Genomic DNA, 24,340 nt, shown 5'->3' on the forward strand with positions numbered 1-24,340 from the left:
GGAACTGAAGAGCAGGCAGCTCAATTATCTCATGATTAAGACCAATGCTCAGATCTCCACTTCCGTGGTATCCTTCATACCAATCACGCCTTGAGTCGCTGTCTCAAAAACAAGAGGGGTTTCAAGATGCTCTCATCACCATAATTATCAAACCCCATCATAATGCGCATATACATAAAGGTGCTGCCACATTATAAGTATGCTCTTAGTAGTTAATGCATATATGTAGTTGCGCGAAAAGTTGCGTGCCGTGAGGTTTACATATTTCTCTAGCATAAGTAACTTCCGAGGCCAACATGAAGATTATGCCAATTCATTTATTTGGATATAATGTGTTATCAGCCATTCTAACGCTTTGCGAAGTGCATATTATATTAGTCTCGAGAATGCTACGTCGAACTATACAGCCCCAACGACAAGATATCCGGCAAGTCTCTGATATCGGTCGTTTCACCAGTGGTTGCATCTATTAGGCGCACGGATTCAAGCCGCAAAGATCCCACAGCGAGAGGGAGGAACTTCAACTCGGTCGCAAAACAAGTGCCAGGTGCCAGGGGACTAGGAAACAAGAGTTAGATCTCCTTCAAAGCCTGATAGCTGGGAGAAAACACTTACCCAACACGGACGTCTGTGCTCAGACAGACGAGATCGGCTTCTTGGCCGGCCACGCTTTTTTGCATGGCATGAATGATATTGTCATCTGTCACTGCCTCCGCGACCTGATCACTCCGGCGATTCGATATTGATGAAGAGGACGGACGGACTACGTGTCCCTTTGCAGTCGAGACTTTCCGTCGGGGAATTGCGATCATAGCGAACTTGCGAGGCGTTGTGGAGCGATTAACAATGAAGACACTCCAGGCGAATGGCTTCCCAACCTCCACGCTCGAGGGACCGGAGAAGGACATTGTAACACCCAAGTCCGTAACGGAATTCGCACGCTCCCGTAAGGAGGTTCTGTCGGTACCAGCCTGGCCGGATAGAGTAGAAAGGCTTGTAGGGCGGTTGACTCTCTGCATGGCCTGGCTTGGGCCACCAAAGCTTGGATTAAGGGCCATTGAGAAATCAATATTCGTGGTCCATTGCATCAGGATTCGTGGTGTGCAATTGTCTGATACTTTAATCACTGCCTCCAGAGAGATCTCCAACGTGCTCACCATCACTGTAGTTGAAGGGCTTGAGTCTGGCCCGTATTCTGGGGTTAACTTGTATATCAGGGTGATATCATCCCGTGGGGAACATTTCACGGGCGGAACAAGTCCGGGCCCGTCTGTTAATAGTTCGATTGATCCATCCGATAACCGGAGATCCGCCTTATCAAACACCACCTCAGAGTTTAAGAAAGGCGGGACTTCGAAATCAAGATTTGCGATCGTCGTTGGTCGGCTGCAAAACGAATTCAAACGGGAATACCTGATTCGTGCACTGGCAGCGGGCACTATGCGTATAGGATGACCTGATTCTTGGTGGACATTGTATATAGGGTCTTCGCTATATTTCGCAGGCACGACTCGTAAAAGCCTGGAGGCCGGAAGGAATGGGTCCTTTTGATTAAGCGCTGGGTCTGTTGAAAGAGGTTGCAGGATGTTGGTAGAAGCAGGAATAAGGGATGGGAGGTATACATCCTCATGAGAGCTGTGCTGTCGAGTTTCGGCTAGGTTAAGGCTAGCAGAGGCAATAAAGATCACAGAAGGGTGTTGAATGCGGATGCGGGGACGCTCTCGGATCATGGTTAGCCTGGGTATTACGCAACGCTGCCGGGGGGCCCTTACTGAGAAAAGTTTCAATACTCCAGATAACATAAACATGATTGCCATCCCCCGTTTCTCCCTCAAACTCATTCACGACCACTAACGGGTCTGCGGTTGCCTCCACAACCCCTGAAAAGATGAGGTCCCGCGTCGGAGTCGGGTTTTCTGCAACAGCTTCGGCGGGATCGATAGCGAAGGCATCGAGTCGTATTTCAAGGTTCTGAAGATGGGACTTTAAACTGTTCTGAGAACAATTGGCGAGCCTCAGCACAATGCGGACTGTGCAGAACTCATCTGTATCACACTGTCGATGAGTAAGAGACGAGGTCGACGAGACCAGTTTGTTGTAACTTACCGAAAAATAGAAGAGTCCGCTGGGGTATATAGGAAAGGACAGAGGGCAGGTCGTCTGCACCTTCTTCGAGTGCCGATGTCAGCGCCGCTTCCAGATCGATATCTGAAGCATGCTGGACCACTGTATCTAGAACAGCGTGCCTCAGGAACTCCCCAGGGATATCGAGGTTCGACATAGCGAGTACAGCATTGGCATGCTCACCTAGTGCCAGCACTCGGAATACACACGACACACCTAGAACACAGGAGCTGTACACACCGGGCACATAGGAGTATTTCGAAAGCTGGGTTGCAACGAGGGTCGTTAGAGGATGGGGCCTGATGCAAACAAGACAAACGTGGGTTTCTGGAGAGCTTCTCGCAACGCTACAAATTTCCCCGAACTCAATCATCAACCAGGAAGGCGAGCAGCGGCAACCCCGGCATTGGAAGCTCCTTCTGGTTTGTCAAAATGAATCCAATGAACGGACCTGGAGGTCCTCCCGCACTGTGGCAGGAGGCCCGCAATGCCGATGGAAGAGTTTATTACTACAACGTCCAGACCAAAGCGACGCAATGGGCGAAACCCATTGAATTGATGACACCCGTAGAGGTAAGTATTTACTTCTTCCGCTCCTTCGTTGGATCTTCTGACTCTTGTCTTCATTTGATAGCGCGCATTGGCAAACCAGCCGTTCAAGGAGTATACGGCGGAAGGTGGACGGAAATACTGGTACAACACCGAGACCAAGCAGAGTACGTGGGAGATGCCAGAAGCGTACAAAAATGCTCTAGCTCAGGCGCAGGCGCAGGCGCCACAGCCCCCACCTGCCGCGTAAGTAGCCTGAACTCCGTTTTAGGTGCATTCTGTATTGACGAGCTCGGGATTAGGGCCCCTACGTTCGTTGCTGGCGGAGTGAGCTCATTCCCTTCGTATCCCCAATCGCGTGATCGTGACGACTATGATCGAGGATTTGGCGATCGTCGTGGAGGATACGGTCCTGTAGAAGCTAATGGTATCGCGGCTGGTTCCATGTTGGGAACGACCCAAGAACCGGAGTATGGATCGTTGGAAGAAGCTGAAGGGGCTTTCATGAAGATGCTCAAGCGTCACAACGTGCAGCCTGATTGGACATGGGAGCATACGATGCGCGAAACAATCAAAGACCCCCAATATCGGGCTCTCAAAGACCCCAGAGACCGCAAGGCAGCGTTCGAGAAATATGCGGTCGAGGTTCGCATGCAGGAAAAAGACCGGGCGAAAGAAAGATTCGCTAAGCTCAGAGCAGATTTCAATACTATGCTGAAGCGGCATCCTGAAATCAAGCATTATAGCCGCTGGAAAACCATCCGACCGATCATCGAAGGCGAAACCATCTTCAGGTCCACCGACGATGAAAACGAGCGGAGACAGCTGTTTGAGGAATACATTTTAGAGCTCCAGAAGCAGCATGTCGAACAACAAGCTGTTATTCGGAAGGCCGCTATGGACGACCTCGTGACTATTCTGAAGTCCTTGGACCTTGAACCTTACACCCGGTGGTCTGAGGCCCATTCCATCATCCAGTCAAATGAAAGAGTTCAGAATGAGGATAAGTTCAAGACGCTCAGCAAATCTGACATCCTGACTGCGTTCGAGAACCATATCAAATCTCTTGAACGCGCCTTCAACGATGCGCGTCAGCAGCAGAAGGCGGCGAAAGCGAGAAAGGAGCGCCATGCCCGGGAGCAATATATCGAACTGCTTAAGGAACTGAAGGCAAAGGGTGTCATCAAGGCTGGCAGCAAGTGGACTAACATTTACCCATTGATTCGTGAAGATCCTCGGTACCTTGGTATCCTAGGAAATTCTGGTTCATCTCCTTTGGATCTCTTCTGGGACGTAACTGAAGAAGAGGATCGGTCTCTACGTGGGCCCCGCAATGATGTCTTGGATGTTCTTGAAGTGAGTATCCCCGGGTAAAATCTTCCAGACACTCCTAATACTCTCTCAGGATAAACGATTCGACGTTACTTCGAAAACCACTTTTGAAGAATTTAACTCGATTGTACTTTCTGATCGTCGGACCGCGAACATCGACCCGGAGATTCTCCAAGTTATATTCCAACGCATTCAAGAGAACGCCTTCCGAAGGAACGAAGAGGAAAAGCACGCCGCGGATCGTCATCAAAGACGGGGTATCGATGCACTACGCTCTCGGATGAAGCGTCTGGACCCGCCTCTCCGGTCCAGCGATACCTGGGATCAGGTGAAACCGAGGCTGGAGAAATACGAAGAGTACAAAGCCCTTGAATCCGACGAACTTCGTCAAGCTGCCTTCGACAAGGTCGTTCGCCGCCTGAAGGAGAAAGAAGAAGACGCCGAGAGGGACCGCGAATACCGGGACAGAGATCGTGACGGCCGCCGCGACTACCGCCATGACCGTGATCGCGACCGCGACCACCGCAGCGGCCTGTCACACAGAGGCGAGCGGCGAGGCACTTCCAGCCGTCAAAGTCGAACTCCGGAACCGGACGCGTACGAAGCTGACCGCCGCAAGGCCCAAGCAGACCGAGAGCGGTCCTACCGGAAGGCTGCCGGCGGCTTATCCCCAATCCGTGAAAGATGGGATGACCGTGACCGCAGGGATCGTGATCGTGACAGGAGCTCCCGCTCTCTCAGCCATTATGAGCGCGAGCGCCGTGACCGGGAGGAAGAGCGGGAACGGTTGTACCGGACCCGAGGTGACCCTCGTGGAAGCCGTGACGAGCTTGACTACGGTGGTGACACGCGTAGCACGGTCAGTACTGACCGTAGGCGTAGGCGTGATAGCGACACGGAAAGCGTGGCCAGCCGCTCAGCAAAACGCTACCGACGCGATAGTCGTGATCGGAGTAGAGGTGCTCGGAAGGATAGGGATCGTCGAGAGCGGACGCCCACGGCTGTGACGGCGGACGAAGCGAAGAAGGAGGAGAGAGCCGTGCATTCTGGTAGTGAGGAGGGAGAAATTGAAGAAGATTAGATATGATTGATATTGCTTCAGATGATCTTTTCCAATGTGGAGATTCTGAGCGTGTGGTATCAAAGTGCTCGGTATCCCGCCTGGGACAACCTCAACTGAACTTTATATAACCCATCTTGATGTGTATCGAGTAGGAAGAATCGGTCTCTTATTCTCACGTGGCTCCTCATATACTTGTTGACCTCTAACTAGGATGGCTCTACGGGACGCCTCGCGATGTCGCCTAAGGAGTACTACTATTCGTAGCATTTGTCTACTAGTCGCAGGCCAATCAGTCAACCAAACTACATGTTTTCCGCACCTAGCTTCAGCAATGAAAGAGAGTATGCTAGGTGCCAGGCCATGGCTGGCATTGCATTGCATTGCATCATACGATTCAAAGAAACCAAAGAAAACTTTTCAAGAAGACTCAACTCCGGTACCATACCCATAATGCCAACCCAGAAAGAGAGGGTGGGAAAAAAAAACCGTGTATTCTCAAGCCGTTACCCCTGTACGAAAGACCTAGTCCCCGAGAAAAGGAAGTAGAGGCAACACTCCAAGTCTTCCTCTCGTATCACTTGCGAAGACCATGAAACTGATAGTTATGTGCTCAGGAACAGAAAATAGCTGTTGATTATAGGTGTCCCGCGAGGGACGGCTGCGAGGGGACGGTGGGGCCACGGTCTTTTCTCCTCCTCATTGAAAGGACCAAGATAAGGCAAGGTTCCGATAGCCGCCTACCCCGTAAGAAGTAAGTAGGAGCCTCTTGTTATTGCCTCGAGTTGAGCCATGGATTGCCGCCTTGGCTTCGTCCTCTTCGTCGTCCTCCCCCGACGCTGCCTCCGGATCACCACATAGCTCAACACCGCAACGGGGACGCCGATTTGTTCGAGTTGTTGAGACATTGGTAACGCCGAAGAACGCCCCTAAACAAAGACCTCTCCTATTCCTACGACGCTGATGTCGTCGCTGGTCGGAGTCACGGCCATCACGTTTGTGAGGCACGCGATCATGCTTCTTTGGGATGCCCTCTTCATTTCTCTTCTTCCAGGAAGTACTGTAAGCAAACAATGTTAGTATAACCCTTCTTTTGCGCGGAAAAGGGGCCGGGATTGAGAAATAGAAAGCATTCGCTCGTGTTGTCGGAATACTTACGAAGTTCCCACTTAGCTTCTGCTCCTGATCCATCTGACTATTGTACTTGTTGATACGGGGGCGGTAACTGTTGGGGTCGCGGCGGAAGGTCACGTCTAGATTGCGCAAGAACGTATTGCACCCAGTGACCAGCGATTCGGGAGTGTTCGCATGCGCATCTACCGATGGCTTGCCGTCGAACACAATGACGCGGTCAGCGAGATAGGTAGCCATAATGAAATCGTGCTCGACGATGAAAGCAGTCTTCTTGGTGTGCATGATGAAACGTTTGATGACCTTCGCTGCTACGATACGCTGTTCGGAGTCAAGATAAGCACTCGGCTCATCAATCAGATAGATATCAGCAGGCATTCCGAGAGCCAAAACGATAGCAACGCGCTGCAGTTCACCACCAGATAGGTTCTGAACTTCTTGGTCAATAAAGTCATCAATCTTGAGGGGCTTGTACACGTCCGTCTGGAACTGAGGTGACAAGAAAGCGGCCTTGATCCGCTTGAAGAAGAGCTGGCGAACAGTGCCCTGGAATTTGGGGGTGATCTTCTGCGGTTTCATGCTGATATTCATGCGAGGAACAGAGACATTGCCATCGGGCTTTTCGGCGCCAGCAAGCATCCTGCAGAAGGTGGTTTTTCCGGTTCCATTCTCTCCCATCAGTACGATGATCTCAGAATCCGTGAAATCGCCGGCGTCGATTTTGAGGTGGAAGTTGCCGAGTGTCTTCTCCATGGCGGGGTAGCGGAATGCGCGGCCCTTGTCAACCATAAACTCGTCGCCAGCTTCGGTAAGGCGGAAGGTGAGAGACTCCTCTCGGAACCGGAGGTTCTCAGTTGGGATGTGACCGTCCAAGAAAATGTTGATACCTTCACGCACCGAAGCAGGGAGAGTAACAACACCGTAAGCCGCGGGCTTTCCATAGAGCACGCAAACGAAGTCGGAAAGGTAGTCAAGGACAGACAAGTCGTGCTCAACGACAATAACGTAGTCGTCGGGGCGCAAAAGGTCACGAATTGAACGAGCGGCCGCAAGACGCTGCTTGACATCGAGGTACGAAGACGGCTCATCAAACATGTAGCTTTTTTTGGCCAGTTAGTATTCGCATTACCCCATTGAAGTACTGGAAAGGGCTGAGGTACTTACACATCGGCCTTTTGGACGCAGACTAGGCCAATAGCAAAACGTTGAAGCTCGCCTCCGGAAAGGTGGTCGATATCGCGGTCCTTAACTTGTCTGATTTCTGTAGCGGGCGATTAATATATGATTAGCTTCCTCAGGAGAATGTATCCATACCCAGAGCATCCAGAATTTGTTCCATATTGTCCATTTGAGCACGGGCTTTTATGAGATCTCCGACATTCTTGGTAGGTCCCTTCACGGCTCGTGGAATCTGGTCGACGTACTGTGGCTTCACAACAGCCTTCAAGTCATCTTCCAGCACCTTTGTGAAATAGTCTAAGAAGGTTAGGCATTCCCGAGAGCCACAAGATCAAAACTGAATGAACATACTCTGTAATTCGGACCCACGGAAGTATCGGAGGATCTCTTCCCAGTCGGGTGGGTTGTCATAACGGCCGAGGTTGGGCTTCAACTTGCCGCTAAGAATCTTCAATGCGGTACTCTTTCCGATACCGTTTGTTCCAACAAGGCCTAGGACCTGACCGGGACGAGGCATCGGGAGACGGTGAAGCTTGAAGCTGTTGGCGGAATACCGGTGGGTGACCTCACTTTCCAAGTTGGTCGGCAAGTTGATGATATGGATCGCACCGAACGGACATTTCTTTGGACAGATACCACAACCAATACAGAGGCGTTCGGAAATGAAGGCAATCTTGGACTCGGGGGTGACTTCGATGCAGAGTTTCCCAGTACGGACAACTGGACAGGACTTTTTGCACTCTTGACGACATTTCTAGAGAGGAAGACACGAAATCAGGATTAGAGAATCGCCAGCAGGAGATATTTTGGGTTGCAAAAATCCTACTCACCTTAGGTTTGCACTGGAATGAGCGCGCGTATATCAGTATATATGACGCTCACGCACTGTTAGTGGGGCAGCAAAGACTCACTTTGTCACTGCTGACAATGGCGATCCTAGAAGAAAATGGGAAGTTAGCTGAGATACCAGTCTTGATGGTCGGCATTTGTCATACCTGGTAAGCTTGTCAGACATGGTGCTCGGTGGTTACGGTCAAACCCAGCACGCGAGGAAATCCGAGGAAGCAAATATGATACGGGTTGTTGGACGGTGACGACACCGGCGGATATTCGACCAGCGGGGAGGGCCTATTCTGTGACAGCTGTCCTGAGAAGAAGGAGGCAATGGCAGAACCCGCGCAGTAAACCGCAGCTTCAGCAAGAGAGAGAGATGTTGAAGAGATTCGTCAGGGAAGAGGGGCTCTCAAGCCAGAAATCTATGCGAGGCATGATTGTGGGCACCTCTTTTTGCCTGAGGCAGTCAATATTCTGTGTTATTTCTCGAGCGTTTGATTGGATGAGTGACCGTCATTCAAGATCTTCCTGGAAACAACATTGATCCGAGCCGCAACGCACGTGACTAACACCAACACTCGCCCCAGAATGGACTCGCTTGTGAACGCACTAGTCCCAACTTGGCTTGGATGGATGTCGCAGCCTGAAGGCTCAGGCCTCCCGCCAATCCCTTCGCTGTGACTCGCCCGTCCCCCCAGCCCGACGAACAACTCTCTTCCCTCTTCCACTCCCTCACCATATTCTCAGCGCTCTCTCATCATTCCTTTGCTACTCTCCACCGTCTCATCCTATCTATCCCCTCCTCTTCCCCCCACCTTTCTTTTATTTTTTTTTTTTTTTCACAATTCTCCTTCTAGTCTTGCGGTAACTCGGGGTCACCAAGCTATGGATTGTAAGTTTTTTTTCTCTTCCCTTGGTGCTGTTTCGGACGTCCCTTGCTATTGTTGCCGGTGTACATGTCGATGGTCTCGACCCACCTGAGACTCAAGAATACCTCTGCTTTTCTTGGGTTCAGTGTTTTTCGAACATTTCCAAGTTAAGTTCGGGCTCTATTTCACTGCTGGGTTCGAGTTTGCCCCTCGTTTCTCTGCTACGGTCGCTGTTTTCCTTCTCGCCCTGCTCCGTCGCGTCTCATCAACCGATCATCGAAATCATGTCAATGCATCGTACCTCTATCTTCTATGCCGCTTTTCTTGCCTTGTAGCTTCTGAATTCTGGAAACTGGATCGCATAACACTGCTCTCCAGTCTCATGTGCTTTCCAACCTTCTCCTACCCTATTTCGAGCTTCAATGCTAATACCATCTCTCATCTACAGCTACTAGCATGGTGATCCCATCTACCTCCGAACCCACGGTTGTGAGGGCCTTCACAAATGGGTATTCAGCGTCTCCTATCTCTAATACTCCCGGATTTAAAGACGGGTTGCCAGCGAACGACAACGAAGCCACGAGATCTCATTCTCCTGAAGACCATGCTGTCTCCGAGTTGACCCCCGATGCAGATCCTGCGGACGATTCGTATAACACCGATTCTCCTGATGCGGAAGGCGATGATGATGATTCTGTGATGGGGAACAGTGTAAAAGCCAGTAGCCCGTCGATTGCTGAACACTCTTTCTCCCCTGAAGTTTCACATGGCACGAAACGCAAGTCACCCTCTGTCAACGATGCAGACCTCATTCGGCAGAATCCAGACCTGTACGGCCTTCGACGAAGCGGACGTGCCCGGACAACCCGCAATATTGCTCAATCTTCCTCAGACTCGGACTCAGATGACGTGGCGCCTCGCGTTAAGCGTCGACGGCCCGCCCCTTCCCAAATGTCCTCGAAACCTCCCTCGCGTTCCGCAACTCAGTCTACGTATTCTGATGAATCGGATAGCGACGAGTACGGCGGCAGTCGTGCCCGTGCGAGCAAGGCAAAACGTCGACGACTACTCCAAGCGCCCGCCAGTAATGTCCCCTCGCATGCCGAGGTTCGCTTCTCCACTAGGAACGCCGCTCGGGTGTCGAACTACAACGAAGATGACGATGATTCTATGTTCGAAGACGATCCGGATGAGTTAACGCCAAACTATTGGGCGACCGCCGTAGAAGATGACCGACCAGCTGTAGATATCGTGCTCAATCACCGCCCCAAGGAAGGTGTCAACCCGAGCGACCCAAATGTCGACCGTCACCATTTTGAATTCTATATCAAATGGCAAGGAAAATCCCACTACCACGCTACATGGGAGACGGCAGAAAGCTTGGTGAATTGCCGCAGCATCCGCCGTCTCGACAATTACGTCCGAAAGATCCTCGCCGAAGACTTGCGTCTCAACTACGACTATGATGTGGCCCCTGAGGACCGAGAGAAGTGGAACCTCGACCGCGAACGAGATGTAGATGCTGTTGAGGATCACAAACACGTGGAGCGAGTCATTGGAATGCGCGAAGGGGATGTTGGTACCGAATACCTGGTGAAATGGAAGCGCCTTTTCTACGACTCGTGTACATGGGAGAGTGAAGAGTTGGTTAGTGAGATCGCTCAACGCGAGATAGACCGTTTCTTAGATCGTTCTTCTCGACCACCCGTCTCTGATAGAACGGAATCAAATCCTGCATCTCGCAAACCGTTTGAACCGATCAAGGGAACGCCAAGCTTCTTGCAAAACGGTCAGCTCAAAGAGTTTCAAGTCAAAGGCGTCAACTTCATGGCGTTCAACTGGGTTAGGAATCGCAATGTTGTCCTTGCTGATGAGATGGGTCTGGGGAAAACAGTACAGACTGTCGCGTTTATCAGCTGGCTGCGCCATGTTAGACGCCAACAAGGACCCTTCGTCGTCGTCGTCCCTCTGTCCACCATGCCATCCTGGGCTGAAACCTTTGATAATTGGAGTCCCGACCTAAACTACGTTGTTTACAATGGGAATGAAGCGGCTCGTACTGTCCTTAAAGAGCACGAGCTCATGGTGGATGGAAACCCTCGACGACCAAAGTTCAACGTGCTCCTGACGACCTATGAATATGTTCTTCTGGATTCACCGTTCCTTAGCCAATTTAAGTGGCAGTTCATGGCAATAGACGAAGCTCATCGACTGAAAAACCGGGATTCCCAACTATATCTGAAGCTTCTTGAATTCAGATCCCCTGCTCGCCTTCTCATCACCGGTACTCCTATCCAAAACAACTTGGCTGAGCTATCGGCGCTTATGGATTTTTTGAACCCGGGCATGATTTCTATCGATGTGGATATGGACCTGAATTCGGAGGCCGCCTCCCAAAAACTCGCGGAGTTGACGAAAGCAATTCAGCCTTTCATGTTACGCCGAACAAAGTCCAAGGTAGAATCAGATCTTCCTCCGAAGACGGAGAAGATTATCCGCGTCGAGCTTTCTGATGTGCAATTGGAGTACTACAAGAATATCCTTACCAAAAATTATGCTGCCCTGAATGAAGGTGCACGAGGCCAGAAGCAGTCTCTTCTGAATATCATGATGGAACTGAAGAAAGCAAGTAACCATCCGTTCATGTTTGCAAACGCCGAAACCAGGATCCTCGAGGGGAGCTCGCGTCGTGAAGATGTACTGAGAGCATTGATCACTAGTAGTGGGAAGATGATGCTTCTTGACCAGCTTCTGGCCAAATTGAAGCGAGACGGCCACCGTGTCCTGATTTTCAGCCAGATGGTGAAGATGCTCGATATCTTGGGGGATTATATGGAGTATCGTGGCTACACATATCAACGGCTCGATGGAACAATCCCTTCAGCCTCGCGGCGCCTTGCCATTGAACATTATAACGCTCCCGACAGTAGCGATTTTGCATTTATTCTCTCGACCAGAGCAGGCGGTCTCGGCATCAACCTCATGACTGCAGATACCGTTGTTCTATTTGACTCCGATTGGAACCCTCAAGCTGATCTACAGGCAATGGCGAGAGCGCACCGTATTGGTCAAACAAAACCTGTTAGTGTGTATCGCTTGGTCTCCAAGGATACAGTCGAAGAGGAAGTGATTGAGAGAGCACGTAACAAGCTCCTCCTAGAGTTTATTACGATTCAGCGAGGCGTTACCGATAAAGAAGCATCCGAGATTCAGAATAAGATGGCCCGAGGTGGCGTTACAATGGGCGAGCCGAACTCCACCGAAGATATCTCTCGGATTCTAAAGCGTCGTGGCCAGAGAATGTTCGAGCAAACTGGGAACCAGGAGAAATTGGAGCAGCTTGATATCGATTCAGTGCTTGCTAATGCTGAATTACATCAGACGGAACAAGCTGAAGCGATCCAAGCTGACGGCGGCGAAGAGTTTCTGAAGGCGTTTGATTTTGTTGACATCAAGGTAGACGACCTTAGCTGGGACGACATCATCCCCAAGGAACAACTTGAGGAGATTAAGGCAGAGGAGAAGAGGAAGGCGGACGAGAGATACCTGGCAGAAGTGATCGAGCAGAACCGGCCGCGTAAGCGCAATGCGACAGGGGATGAACAAGACACCCGCGCGGAAAGGAAAGCGAAGAGACAAGCACGGGCTCAGGTGAGACTGAATGATGGTGACGACTCAGATTCAAATTTCCAAGCAGATCCGAAGCGACCGCTTGTCGAGAAAGAATATCGCCATCTTCTCCGAGCGTTTCTACGTTATGGTGACATTGATGATCGAGAAGACGAAGTCATTCGTGAAGCTCGCCTGCTTGAACGTGACAGGGAAACTGTCAAGACCGCTCTCCGTGAGATCACTGAGAAGGCTGCAGCTCTAGTTCGGGAGGACATGGAGAGAATGGAGGCCCTCGAAAGTGCGGGTAAGGTTATTACCAAGAAGGAGAGAAAAGCTGTCTTGTTTGATCTCCATGGTGTCAAACGCCTCAATGCCTATACTATTGTTGAGCGTCCGACTGAGATGCGCCTGCTAAAGGAAGCGACACTTGCGGTGCCTGACTTTAGGAACTTCCGTGTTCCGGAGGCTACGAAAGCGCCCGATTACTCTTGCCCGTGGGGCGCAAGAGAAGACGGAATGCTCTGTATTGGTATTGCTCGCCACGGATATGGCGCTTGGACGCAGATCCGGGATGACCCTGATCTTGGGCTGGATGACAAATTCTTTCTAGAAGAGCACCGAGTGGAGCGGAAGAACGAGCGGATGAATGCTGAAGACAAGACCACAAAGTCTCCGGGTGCCGTCCACCTTGTTCGCCGAGCTGACTATCTCTTATCCATTCTTCGAGACAAGGCGAGCAATGGCTCGAATGCTGCCGCGAAGCGGGCCGTCGAGAACCATCACCGCAATGCTCGAAAGAGTAACTCTCGGCCACAAGCGAGCGCAAGCGTTTCAGCGTCTCCGGCACCGTCTCTTCAACGTAAGGGCCATCGGGAGCAAGATCGGGCTCGTCCTCGATCACATACTCACGGAAGTCGAGAGAGCGTAGAGCGGCATCACACGCCGAATCGCGATTCCCGCGCACGATCCATTCACGAGGGCGAGCGCCGCCATCGACCGTCTGATGCCTCAAGCGAAGATGTTCGACGCCGCAAAAACAGCGATAATGGCCACTCGGCGAGCAAAGAGGACATGTCACGCCGGTTCTTCAAGCCCATTCGTGAGGATCTTAAGAAGGTCGCGGATGTCACCAAGGACAATTTTCCGAACAAGGCGGAACGTGCGTCTGAGCTTCGAAGCCTGCTCAACAAGATCGGTGACTTTATCAACAAAAACTTACAGGGGGAGAATTCGGTTTCTCTCTCCTCCCTTGAGACACGATTATGGTAAGCCGACTTGTACTTATCCGCCGCTCCTGATCTCTAACAGCATCGGCAGGCACTATGTCTCGATTCACTATTGGCCCAATAAAGACGCTGGAGGAGCTAAACTTCAAGAAATGTACCACAAACTGATTGACGTCAAGAAAGCGGCTGCAGCCAAGGCCTCTTCGAACGGAGATTAGATTCTTCGCGCTGTGCAACAAAAAGCGCTGTTTTTGATTCTGTTTAAACATATCTGTTCTGTCATTGCTCTTCGGTTTCTTCCTCTTTGACTGTTTAAATGATGCATACTTGGGAAAGCATGGCGACGGCGTCTGGTGTGATCCTCCTCAGGGGAACCCTGAACATTCAATCCCCTTGCGAGTGAACTTGATACGATGTTTGCATGAAATATCTGCCTCATTTTCTTTTCCACATTTTTTTGGCTCCTGTCCCATCTTAACGACCTGGGGCTACCCGTTTGGAACGAACCGGGCTCAGCTAGTTTTCTTCTGCCCATACCCTACCCACCGCTATCTAGATCCGCGGGTTGCTCCTCCTTCGCAGGCGTTAGGGTTCGATTGCGCGGACATGCATGTATCCTATTATACGGATGTTGCCCTTTCCAGGATCAGGTGTTGTTGAATGATTCTGAATTTGAGAAATCATCCGATGTGCTTCTTCTCGGAGATATGGTGAAATGTTTCTAGACATGGCTTTGACTTCTATTTTTTTCTTTAAGATTCTTTGACGATTGAATTGCTTATACCATGGATGATGGGTGGCTGGGCGGCTTGCAACTGTCATGGTTGACAGAATCTGGTTCTTTACTCTGATGTCTTGCTATATGAGATGAGGCAGTCGAGAATACAGAATGAGTCAAAATTTTTACTCTTCGTACATTGTGTGTTTTGTTAGCATATTGGATTAGCTGGTGTCTTTCTTAGAAATAGAAGCGTAAGACGACATGAGTATGACAAGGAAATTTCGCGCCAAGTGTACTGAGAAAAAAGGGTGATTGCTGAAAGAAAGAAACCGTCATTGAAACCGCCACTTTAATACAGGGTAAGAGATAGAGAAGATAATGGTCGAAGCTTGCGAATTCGTGTAGTACAGCCCCTAGGCTGGGAAGTGCAGGAGGGCCCGGCTCTGTTTTGCTTCTCAGGGCGGAAGAGAACCAAGATTCTCACCATTCCCTCCAACCGGTGTCGGTTGTGGTAGGAGCTTTCCAGAAGTTCCATTTGCTGAAGCAGCTGGGACTGTGACGCCCTCTGGGCCCATAAGGGTGCTGAGCAGCCGGACTTCCGCATCAATCACATCATCGAATACAGCTTCTTTCTCAGACCACGCCTGTTTCCTCTTTGGCTTGATCTTTTCCCAGTCGTTTCGTAGCTCTGCCCCTTCCTGCTCTGCCCAGTGGATCTGTCGACGGAGCAGCCTATATAGCTGATGAGGGCTCATCTCGAGTTCATGGTCGTCGAATCCAGTGTCTGAGCCAAACTCGGGGACCTCGAACTCGTCGAGGTCCTCCGCTGTGTCATCGTTGATGCTTTCGCTGTACCGATCTGTATCATCCTTTGGTGGATGCGATAGTTTCAGTTTGATGCGTTGGAGCTTGCCAGCCGGGGTGCCGACCGGTGTCCCTGCGGACGAGGCGATATCGTGACGTTTCGGGACGGGGTCAGATGGGCGGAGGGCTTCGGTTTCGTGGACTGTTCTCATGTGCTTCGCTAGAGCGTCGGATCGGGTGAAACTGCGATCGCATTCTGGAGGTGTCGCGAGCATTGTTAGCTTCCGCAACTACCGTTACGCGGAATAGCAGACAAAGACAGAGGATGGATGACCAGGAGTAGGTAAACTTACCAGGGAGCGCGCAGTAAAAAGGCTTCTCCCTTGTATGGCTCCTCATGTGTGCGCGTAATGCGTAACCGCTCGCATGCGTTTGGCCCTTTCGGGGACAATCCGACCATTCGCAGGAGTATTTCTTCTGTCGGCTGCCGACATGCTCGTTGTGGATGTGTTGGACCAAGTCGTCCATATTCCCGAGGTCTTTAAAATCGCATCCCTCCCACCGACACACGGTGACCTGGTCATTGCACTGTCCACTGTAGTCCTCGTCCTGGTTTGCGCCGATGAGCGACAGTGTGGTGGGCGAGTTTGGAATTTCGCCGGACGTGTCTGACGATATCGAGGATGATGGGGATGGGGGCGGGGGCAGTTCATCCTGGAAGGATGTCGAAACGGGCGTGTTACGGTCCCATGAGGCCATTCCAGTACGGCGACGCTTTGAGGGAGGCATGTTGGCTGTTGATGGGGAGAAACCCTGCTTGGAGTCTTCACGGTCCGACATGTCGTCGGAGGCAACGGAGGAGAGGGGGGAACCAGGGGATTCTGCCATTGGAGACGGGAGGGCAGAAGGGGGGGTGGGTGAGCGAATTAATGTGGCAACAGCGGGGACGGCAACCCTGTGAGGGGATTCTGGGAAAGAAACCAGCGCCTGATTGACAGTATGCTGGCGTTGGATTCAAGAGGATCGAGTATACAGGCTGGGCGCACGTGATGAGGCTATTCCTCGACGCGCATTTCCTTTTCCTTTTCCTTTTCCCACTCCAACCCACCACAACAATCATCAAAAAAAGTAATGAAGCCTTGTTGCAAAGATGCAAGGCTCTCAATTGACTGCGTAAGTGGATGGCATACCCGTGATTCGTCTCTCGTGATGATTTTCTCAAGAATTCTGCAATTCCGACAATCTCCAGAACTTTTGTGAGATTGTGTGTTGACATTCTACACTTGATCTGACTTACTCCTCTTCCTTTACCGTGCCACAATACTTTTAGGGGTCGAATCAGGCTAATGGTTATCGCTTGATAGGTTTCGTTCTGAATATGACGGTCACACTGCCTAGGTTCGCCGTCAAAGCGCCCATGAAGTACACTTGGAGGAGGGGGGGGTTTTCCGGTGGAATCCTGGCGTCGAACACAGCCTCGAACGAGACGGGTTGATAATGTGATATCCATCCGGAGCATGGGACTCCATGCAATCATGGTAACTCTCACCGTAACACAAAAGCTCGGGATGATGCTACACCCGCGACCAGTCTATGGACATTGTCGACGAGCTTGATATTCTTGGTCATGGATGTGATGGCCGATTCCTCGTCGAGGGAAGTGTATTGGGGCCGCATACATGTCTCCCGCGACGGCTTCAAGATCGGAGGATGATACTCAGACGTCCCACTCGTAATTCGGTCAGGATCAGTCTGATCTTATGAGAAGGAAAAGCCTTTTCCCTCCTCTACCGAGACGGGAGTAGGCATCCTCTTCCAAGGTGATAAACTAACTTACTAGATATTTATGCAAAAGGCTTCGAAATATGGTCTTCCGGATAAAAATGCTCAGATATCTTCCGCTACTTCTGACTAGTCAATAGAGACGGGGTCAAATACATTCCCTTTGATATTGAATACCATTCTCTCGTATAATTTGTCTCCCAATCACGCTCTATCGTCACTCATAACGCTGTAATCCTAACCAGTTCCTCATGCGAGCAACGTTGCTCGCAAGCACTATCAAAAGCTCAGAATACCCTTCGCAGACGCTCGCAGCAATCTCTAACTATATCAATCCCACCTCATCGCTACTATTAATCACCTCCCGAAACTTCTTCCTCAGCACGGCAAACAACGTCTCCATGAGATCCTCCTCATCCTCCGCAGCATCCTGACCCTTCTTAGTAGTCGTCTCTTCCCCATTCTCATCAACATGCACCTCAGTCTTCACCTCCCCGCTCGGCAACGGACTCGTGTCATTCTCGTGCGAGGTGACGGTATGAGTTGGACTATGGCTGTCGTCGATCGTCGAGGGCCCATCGTCGTATTCCTCTGGATGGATTTTGTTGAATTTGTTGAGTTCTTCGATGCCGAGACTTGCGAAGACGTGTGCGAGGAGGTCGGTTTTGTCCGGGATCATTCTCTGTTCGTTGCAGATGATTAGTTTAGGGAGCAGTGACTGAAGGGGTATGGATTCAGTCGTGGGGATTGGAGGTGACGTACTGGGTCTGGTAGGGGAGATCGAGGTTCGAGGGCACTAGATGTAGGGATGCTAGGCTTTCCCGGGAGTGGAAGGGACGCCATCAAGGGAGCAAAAATGAATACGGTGGTGAAGAGGACCAGGGAGGTCCATTGTGATGCTATGGGTGTCATATTGGTCTCCGATGGGATATAGAACCTGTATAGTGAGGGTCTGGAGGTAGGTAAGTATATGGTTGATTGAGTCCGGCCCAAAAGCGATCGACCACTAGATATACCCTCCACTCGTCTTCTAGATCCTTGAGAAATTCATTGAAATGGCAAGGAATGAAGGTCCTATTGGAACTCTGGCATTCCAGCCATCTATTGCGATGCGACTCGGTTGTTGTCCGAGGCTGCAACATGGCTTCAGGCTCTGGACGCCGTGTATTCAGCCTTCTCATCATAAATGTTGGGCATGGGCTCAATCATCCTTAACACCTCGACAGGTCGGAGACCAACCCGTTGTTTAATGCTCTTGTTTCATGGCGCTGCGATACAGCATCTCATGAAAACAGGGGTCAACATTCCAAAGACTCGGGCCATTCCACTGTCGCCCAGTATGATAATTGTCTTGGACCTTCTTGCCACTGCTTGAAACTGAGACTAGTCCAGAACAGAGCCTGAGGAATGTCTGTTGATAGTCACACCAGCCCAGTACCATGTGTTTCACCTGTGGAGGGATGTGAAGCCAACTTACTTTTTCGAGATAGCACTAATCTTATAACTTGGTAGCAAGATGTTTCAAAAACGCAGCCTCAAGACGAGAATCAGATGATGGACGATTCACAATTCGTCAACGTTGTAAATACCTCTCTGTATACTGCCGCGGAATCTCTCCGCCACCACCCGATCCGACCCGCACCAAGACATACTTATCAAGCAGCGACAAACAGACATCATATCAACCACAAGAACCGTCTTCTGGTTTGACGTCAATCCCCGTTAGCATACATCTCAAGACGACTCTCTCTAAACGCAATTAAACGCAAGCCCTCCCCCAAATCAAACCATCAAAATGTCAAACCAAGCTCCATCCAACCCCGCCAACCTCACAACCACAGAACAACAACACCCAAACCCAACTACAGCAACAACTACAGCAACAACAACAGCCGATCTCTACATCCTTGGCCTCGAAACCCGCCGCGCCGTCCTCGGTGACGCACACGTCAACCGCGCCCTCTCAACCAGCAATGCCTTCACATCGCCCATGCAAGACCTGATCACCGAATGGGCCTGGGGCAACGTCTGGAATCGCCCCGGGCTAGACCGGAAACAGCGCAGCCTGCTGAACATTGGCTTACTGATTGCGCTGAACCGGCAGCCCGAGCTAGCGATGCATGTTCGCGGCGCGGTGCGGAATGGATTGAGTGAGGTGGAGATTCGTGAGGCCGTTGTGCATTCGACTGTTTATTGCGGGGCGCCGGCGGGGATGGAGGGGATGAGGACTGTTGATGCGGTTTTGGGGGAGATGGAGAGGGTTGGGGAGATTCGGAGGGAGATTATATGAGTAGGTTTCTAGGGTTGTTCTCGTTCTAGGTGTTGGGTGAGATGGGGGGTTATCATGTCTTCCTTGACGAATGAGTTTGGATGAAGGCCGAGACGGCATAAAAATCAGGGCACACTGGCTTTGCTCGAGTATACCTAGCAGTAGCATGCAAAAGGCGTCCATTATCTGCATGCAGATCCTAATTCATGAGGTACTACTAGTAGTACCTATAAATGGTCTGGTTTGTCTGGGACAGACGAAATAGAGCTTATTGTAGACAGGCGAAGATAACGGTCTATGAAGTCTGCAGGAAGCTCCAGACGGTTCATCGACGAATATTGAGCAACGGTTGACGCCGCTGCCCTCTCAGTCATCCAAGGCTTCCCATGGATTTTCCAAAGAAGACTATTTGAAATGGGGTTGAGCTCAGATTCTGAGGTCAACCACGAGGAACGGGCTGTTGCGATTGACTTCAGGCATGAGCTGGACAAGACAGTTCAGCCTCGGTTCGAGCATCAATTCTTTTACCAGTATCGCTCCATTCAAATGCTTGCTGATGAGTCATGGACCAAACCAAAGTTAAACAACCAGGCAAGAATCACAGCTTCGCTCTGTGCGGCGAGCGGTCAGTATATCTTACTAACGGAGACGCCAAAGGGTGAGTCGAAGACGCAGGAGCAGCCAAGGGATCCGGACGGTTCGCATAGCCCGCGAAATATAGGATGGCAGACCACGTGGCGCTCGCACGTATCCCCAGGTTGCCGGATCCGGACTAGATGACGCCAAAGCTGTTCCATACAAACAAAGCTAACCTCACATAGCTAGGGTTGTCGTATGCGCCTACGTAAGTGAGCCTTTTAAACACCGGAAGAGGTCGAGAGGAGGACAAGAACTGATAGAACTTTGTTCTTGGTTGGTCCTCTCCTCCCGCTAGCATGTCCTCATCCCGTCCGATGAGTTTGTCGGGAGCCGCTGAGAATGTGGCTTACGTGGAGCCACCGTCGCATTGATCGATCCCTCGACTGCGGGATGCGAGGAGCATGACCCTTTCTGGGAGTGGCTGAGGCTGGCGATTCGAGTCGACTCACGGCGGTTGACTTGATGGACGCGACGAATCTTGAACCCCACTGCGTGACGTTTCCGCTTACGTAGCTTGACCTAACGAAGCTGCAGGTGCTAGAGAACAGTCAGCGGGGAGATTCTTTGCTATCAAACACGGGAGACGGAAGGAGTACGCGTGGGATCCATGGAGAGGGAGGAAGCGGAGATCCCAGTCGACGTGTGTGGTTTCCTGATCAGCAAGCTGTCTTAGGGCAGCGTGCCGAAAGGCGAGTCGGGGAGGAGATTCGGATGTTGCTTGCTTGCTGATTCATTCACTGCCCCCACCCATCCCCACTCTGGCTCTGCAGCAGAAAGAAGAAGAAAAATCAGTTGACAGGAGACTCGATTGTGGGCTCACAGGAGAAAGTTCGGCAGTGGTTCCCGATCGCTGTTGAAGGACACGGACGGTCGGCAAGTGATAACCGCAGATTCCGAACACGATCCGCGTTGGAGAGGACCTTTCAGCTCACAAATCCTGCTTCTTCCCCTCTGGGCTCCAAACTTTGCTCGGACCCTGAAGATCTCTGAGACATGGCTGGGTCCATAAAGACAACAAAAAAGAGAAATTACCGTATCAATACACAGGTCGGCGTTTGTCAGCGGAGGAGAAACATCCCGGCCCCACTCATCCTCTTGTTCTCTGGTCAGTCCTCAACTTGCAACATCGATCCGTGAATGATCTCAATTTCGGTTCAGGAGTCCCCTGAAGCCAAGACACACACAGGGTTTGGCAGGGAACGTCTCGATGTTTATTCTCGGCGAAGGAATGCCGGTGACTCTTGGCTTCTTCTCTCTCGCGATCTGCCGAATCAGTGCCAGTCCTCGACCCGTCCATGGACCACGAGATTTGTCAGGACTTGGTCAGCAATCATCGAGTCGACACCCAAGATTCGTATCCGTATTGAGCTTTGACGTCCCAATCAGACGTCTTCTTTGCTGATTCCCCAAGCTCTTGTCCTTCGGGGTCTTCGCCAGCCTGGGGCCGCCTTCCACATGGCCATCCTTCGAGTGGCGTGAAACACTGAGGTTGGATTGGTAAGAGGCTGGACTCCTGACGATGAGCGGGCGCCGAGGACCACCAGTCGTCTCAAGGGCATGTTGCGTGATCCACACAACCCGTCCTGATTTGCGTGGCCAGAGGACCCTGAAATGGGCCCATCGGCTTCCGACCGAATTTATGAAACCAGTCGAACCATTGAAGAATATGGTTCCCTGACGCTCACCAACACCTCACTTCAGGTCACAGCTCACGAGAAATCCAAAGCAAGTCTTACCAAGGAACAGCCAGCTTGTCGGATGACGGATCTCCAACTCCCATGCCGAGCGTCAGCCTTATGCCATCCTGCCAAGCTGGACCAGAGAACGCCACTTTGAATAGTCTCAGACTCTCCGCCTCGTGAGCAGCAGGGGTCACCCACTAACCACAATAGGAACATACATCGAACCAACAGTCTGAAACCCTTCCGACCTATCGCGCGTTTGCTGGCAAAGTGGCGCTCGCAACTTGACAAAAGGACAGAAACCCAACATCACCCGCGCATCGCTCCCTTTATCAACCTGTTGAATTATCGTTTGGAGGAGATTGCCAGAGACCCCAGACTCCAGCAACACCTGCACCAAATCTTGGCATCTCTGTTCTTCTCGGCACTTTGAATCTGGATCCGGTGACCCACCGCGTTCAGGGACTCAAGTCGCAGTTGGCATTCCAGGCTGAAAGATGAGCCTCTGGGGTGAGGGGTTCGTCCTGCAATGATTCAGCTGAGTGCATGAGTACCTGAGACAAACCCCGAGCCCCCTTGCGAAGGCGGAATTCTTGGTTCTGTGACGCCAACTCGAGCGTCTTCTCGTACAGAGTGCTTACGTATCTTTGAAACCGATGGCTGTCGTCAAGGCTAAGCTCCAGGTTTGGCAAGGCAGGACGTCGTCTCCCGCCCGCTGAGATCCATGAGAAGATCGGACGTGGGAATTTCGTCTCCGGCCGCCTACTTTGCTAAGTTTAGCATAGCCAACAACCCCTGACTGGGCCGTTGAACGACCGAAATCCGTGTGCGACGGAGTATCACAGTAATCTTACGAAGCTCAGACGTCTTTGACTTTTTTGGCTTTGGGGCTGTCGGGATGGAGCGACAGGTTAAGATGTTGAGGCGGAGATTCACCAAAAATCGCAATCGAGAATATCCGGTTAGGGAATATGTAATCAATAATACAACATAAACTTCAAGTCGGAGTCGGTCCAAATTCTCTTCCGTTCCGTGTGTCGAGTCTGAGCGACAGTCCAGAAAGGGCTCAACCGCCGAAGACGAAGATGGGATCACGCGGAGAACCGCGGCAAGATGAGACCCCTGTCACAACTGGAGTCGAGCGAAGACGAGTTGAATTGCCTTGGAAGGAAGCCCCCGATCATGTCGAGGAAGTGCTCAGAGCATCGGGGCAACTCCTCGTCATTGGGTTGAGCAACAACTCAAATGGGAAAATTGCGCAGGGAACCTTGAATAATAATACCCACCACGATGTCATAAGTTGACTTCTGCAGTGCCAAACCCACATAAAAAAAAGGGAAAAAAAAAAAATAAAAAAATAATACAGGGACCGCCGGGATTTGCTGGACCCGAGCGGGTGCCTCCAACGGGGCTGCCAATAATCACGAATATTGTCCGAAGTCTGGATCAGTCCTTAAGTCCGAAGTCGGGGACTTCGATACCCCTGAGGTTCTTTCCGGAAGTCCCTTGGGACAAATTATGGCAACGGTACCTTATCGAAGATCTCATTTATCAGGATCACAACTGAAACAGGACAAGAACTTGGACCGGGGTGCACTTTCTCGAATCTGCTGATAATCAGGAGGACGGAAGGGCTCCGTGCTCGTGCAGATGGAGAACCGCCATCCGACGGTTCAAACAGCGTGGTGAAAAGCTTGTCCACAAGGCTCTGCTGCGGAGCTGACGAGCAAGGCTTTACCGGGAGTGGCAGTGATGGGCATGCTTCGACTCCGCTCGAATCCCTCGATAGAGCGTATCTTACCGTCAGTACCATTTGGTACTCTCGAAATTTTAATCCGGATCGCGCGGCTCGAAGCCTCAAGGGTTCAGCCGGAATTTCATCCTGCGAAGGAGATGTTTTGCGGGAATATCACTGAATTTTCTGGGGAGTGACGATGCTCAGTCGTGCTTCGATGAAGGGCGATACGAGATCCGATATACCCGTGACGGCACAGGAAACTTTCGTTCGGAAACCCTAAAAGTCAAGTCATGTATACGCTTACGTGAAACACTTGGTGGGTGCAATTCGTCATACCAAGAATTAAGGGCTTTCTCATTGGCATTGCAGCCGGATACCAAGCCAAAACAGTTTCTTGGAAGTTGACATGGCCCGTGGTCCAGGCGAGCACGATCAGATTCTGCCACGACTCCACGATGTCGCAGCGGATTTCCCAGAAGAGATACAGCTCGAAGCCAGTTTTGAAAATTATCAATCGGTTAGCTTTCGGCCCCCGGACCAGGGTTATTTACAGCTGTGGCTGAGCCGCTCACATTGGCATTCTTTCTGCTGACGACGGGGGACACGTACGAGTCAGGGGTCCAGCGAGTTCAGCGCCTCTTCAGAGTCGACAGTTGATGGGCTCCGTGGCTGTTTTGGGCGATGTTATTCGGAAGAGGGTTGGCGTTGTCCCACGTCCTCGTTTCAGGTCCCCGGCGAGGAAAGCGAAAGGTGGACATCGCGAAGGCCCAGGGCCTTCCTGGTGGGTGG

The 24,340-nt window shown here is 51.3% G+C and overlaps 7 protein-coding genes across 7 annotated transcripts; 3 read left to right on the forward strand and 4 right to left on the reverse strand.

Annotated features, from left to right (window-relative positions):
* Positions 1–131: 131 nt before the first annotated feature.
* On the reverse strand, positions 132–2,367 carry BJX67DRAFT_98290 (TRAPP trafficking subunit Trs65 domain-containing protein). Its single transcript, XM_071035695.1, has 4 exons — positions 2,107–2,367; positions 1,773–2,045; positions 616–1,720; positions 132–558 (listed from the first exon to the last, which is right to left on the reverse strand). Exons 1-4 carry the CDS (start codon positions 2,279–2,281, stop codon positions 390–392), a joined length of 1,722 nt encoding a protein of 573 aa, XP_070891053.1. The 5' UTR covers positions 2,282–2,367; the 3' UTR covers positions 132–389.
* A 126-nt stretch (positions 2,368–2,493) lies between these two features.
* Positions 2,494–5,321, forward strand: BJX67DRAFT_341442 (snoRNA-splicing protein PRP40). The gene is made up of 4 exons (XM_071027893.1): positions 2,494–2,697; positions 2,759–2,919; positions 2,976–4,029; positions 4,079–5,321. The coding sequence occupies exons 1-4, from the start codon at positions 2,557–2,559 to the stop codon at positions 5,084–5,086; spliced, it is 2,364 nt and encodes a 787-aa protein (XP_070891054.1). The 5' UTR covers positions 2,494–2,556; the 3' UTR covers positions 5,087–5,321.
* A 454-nt stretch (positions 5,322–5,775) lies between these two features.
* Positions 5,776–8,166, reverse strand: BJX67DRAFT_98518 (ABC transporter family protein). Its single transcript, XM_071035696.1, has 5 exons — positions 7,727–8,166; positions 7,511–7,672; positions 7,361–7,457; positions 6,224–7,295; positions 5,776–6,125 (listed from the first exon to the last, which is right to left on the reverse strand). Exons 1-5 carry the CDS (start codon positions 7,890–7,892, stop codon positions 6,102–6,104), a joined length of 1,521 nt encoding a protein of 506 aa, XP_070891055.1. The 5' UTR covers positions 7,893–8,166; the 3' UTR covers positions 5,776–6,101.
* A 1,368-nt stretch (positions 8,167–9,534) lies between these two features.
* On the forward strand, positions 9,535–14,134 carry BJX67DRAFT_376921 (chromatin-remodeling ATPase CHD1; the record flags this gene model as incomplete). Its single annotated transcript, XM_071031982.1, has 2 exons — positions 9,535–13,955; positions 14,008–14,134. The coding sequence occupies 2 exons, from the start codon at positions 9,535–9,537 to the stop codon at positions 14,132–14,134; spliced, it is 4,548 nt and encodes a 1,515-aa protein (XP_070891056.1).
* A 637-nt stretch (positions 14,135–14,771) lies between these two features.
* On the reverse strand, positions 14,772–16,529 carry BJX67DRAFT_98548 (C2H2-type zinc finger protein). Its single transcript, XM_071035697.1, has 2 exons — positions 15,795–16,529; positions 14,772–15,697 (listed from the first exon to the last, which is right to left on the reverse strand). Exons 1-2 carry the CDS (start codon positions 16,327–16,329, stop codon positions 15,093–15,095), a joined length of 1,140 nt encoding a protein of 379 aa, XP_070891057.1. The 5' UTR covers positions 16,330–16,529; the 3' UTR covers positions 14,772–15,092.
* A 1,019-nt stretch (positions 16,530–17,548) lies between these two features.
* Positions 17,549–18,135, reverse strand: BJX67DRAFT_376923 (uncharacterized protein; the record flags this gene model as incomplete). Its single annotated transcript, XM_071031983.1, has 2 exons — positions 17,549–17,905; positions 17,986–18,135. 2 exons carry the CDS (start codon positions 18,133–18,135, stop codon positions 17,549–17,551), a joined length of 507 nt encoding a protein of 168 aa, XP_070891058.1.
* Positions 18,136–19,018: 883 nt separating this feature from the next.
* On the forward strand, positions 19,019–19,513 carry BJX67DRAFT_376924 (AhpD-like protein; the record flags this gene model as incomplete). The annotated part of the gene is made up of 1 exon (XM_071031984.1): positions 19,019–19,513. The coding sequence occupies one exon, from the start codon at positions 19,019–19,021 to the stop codon at positions 19,511–19,513; it is 495 nt and encodes a 164-aa protein (XP_070891059.1).
* Between the last annotated feature and the right edge of the window lie 4,827 nt (positions 19,514–24,340).

This window comes from Aspergillus lucknowensis (genome assembly GCF_044049455.1).
Source record: "Aspergillus lucknowensis strain CBS 449.75 chromosome Unknown BJX67scaffold_2, whole genome shotgun sequence".
Taxonomy (NCBI): Eukaryota; Fungi; Ascomycota; class Eurotiomycetes; order Eurotiales; family Aspergillaceae; genus Aspergillus; species Aspergillus lucknowensis.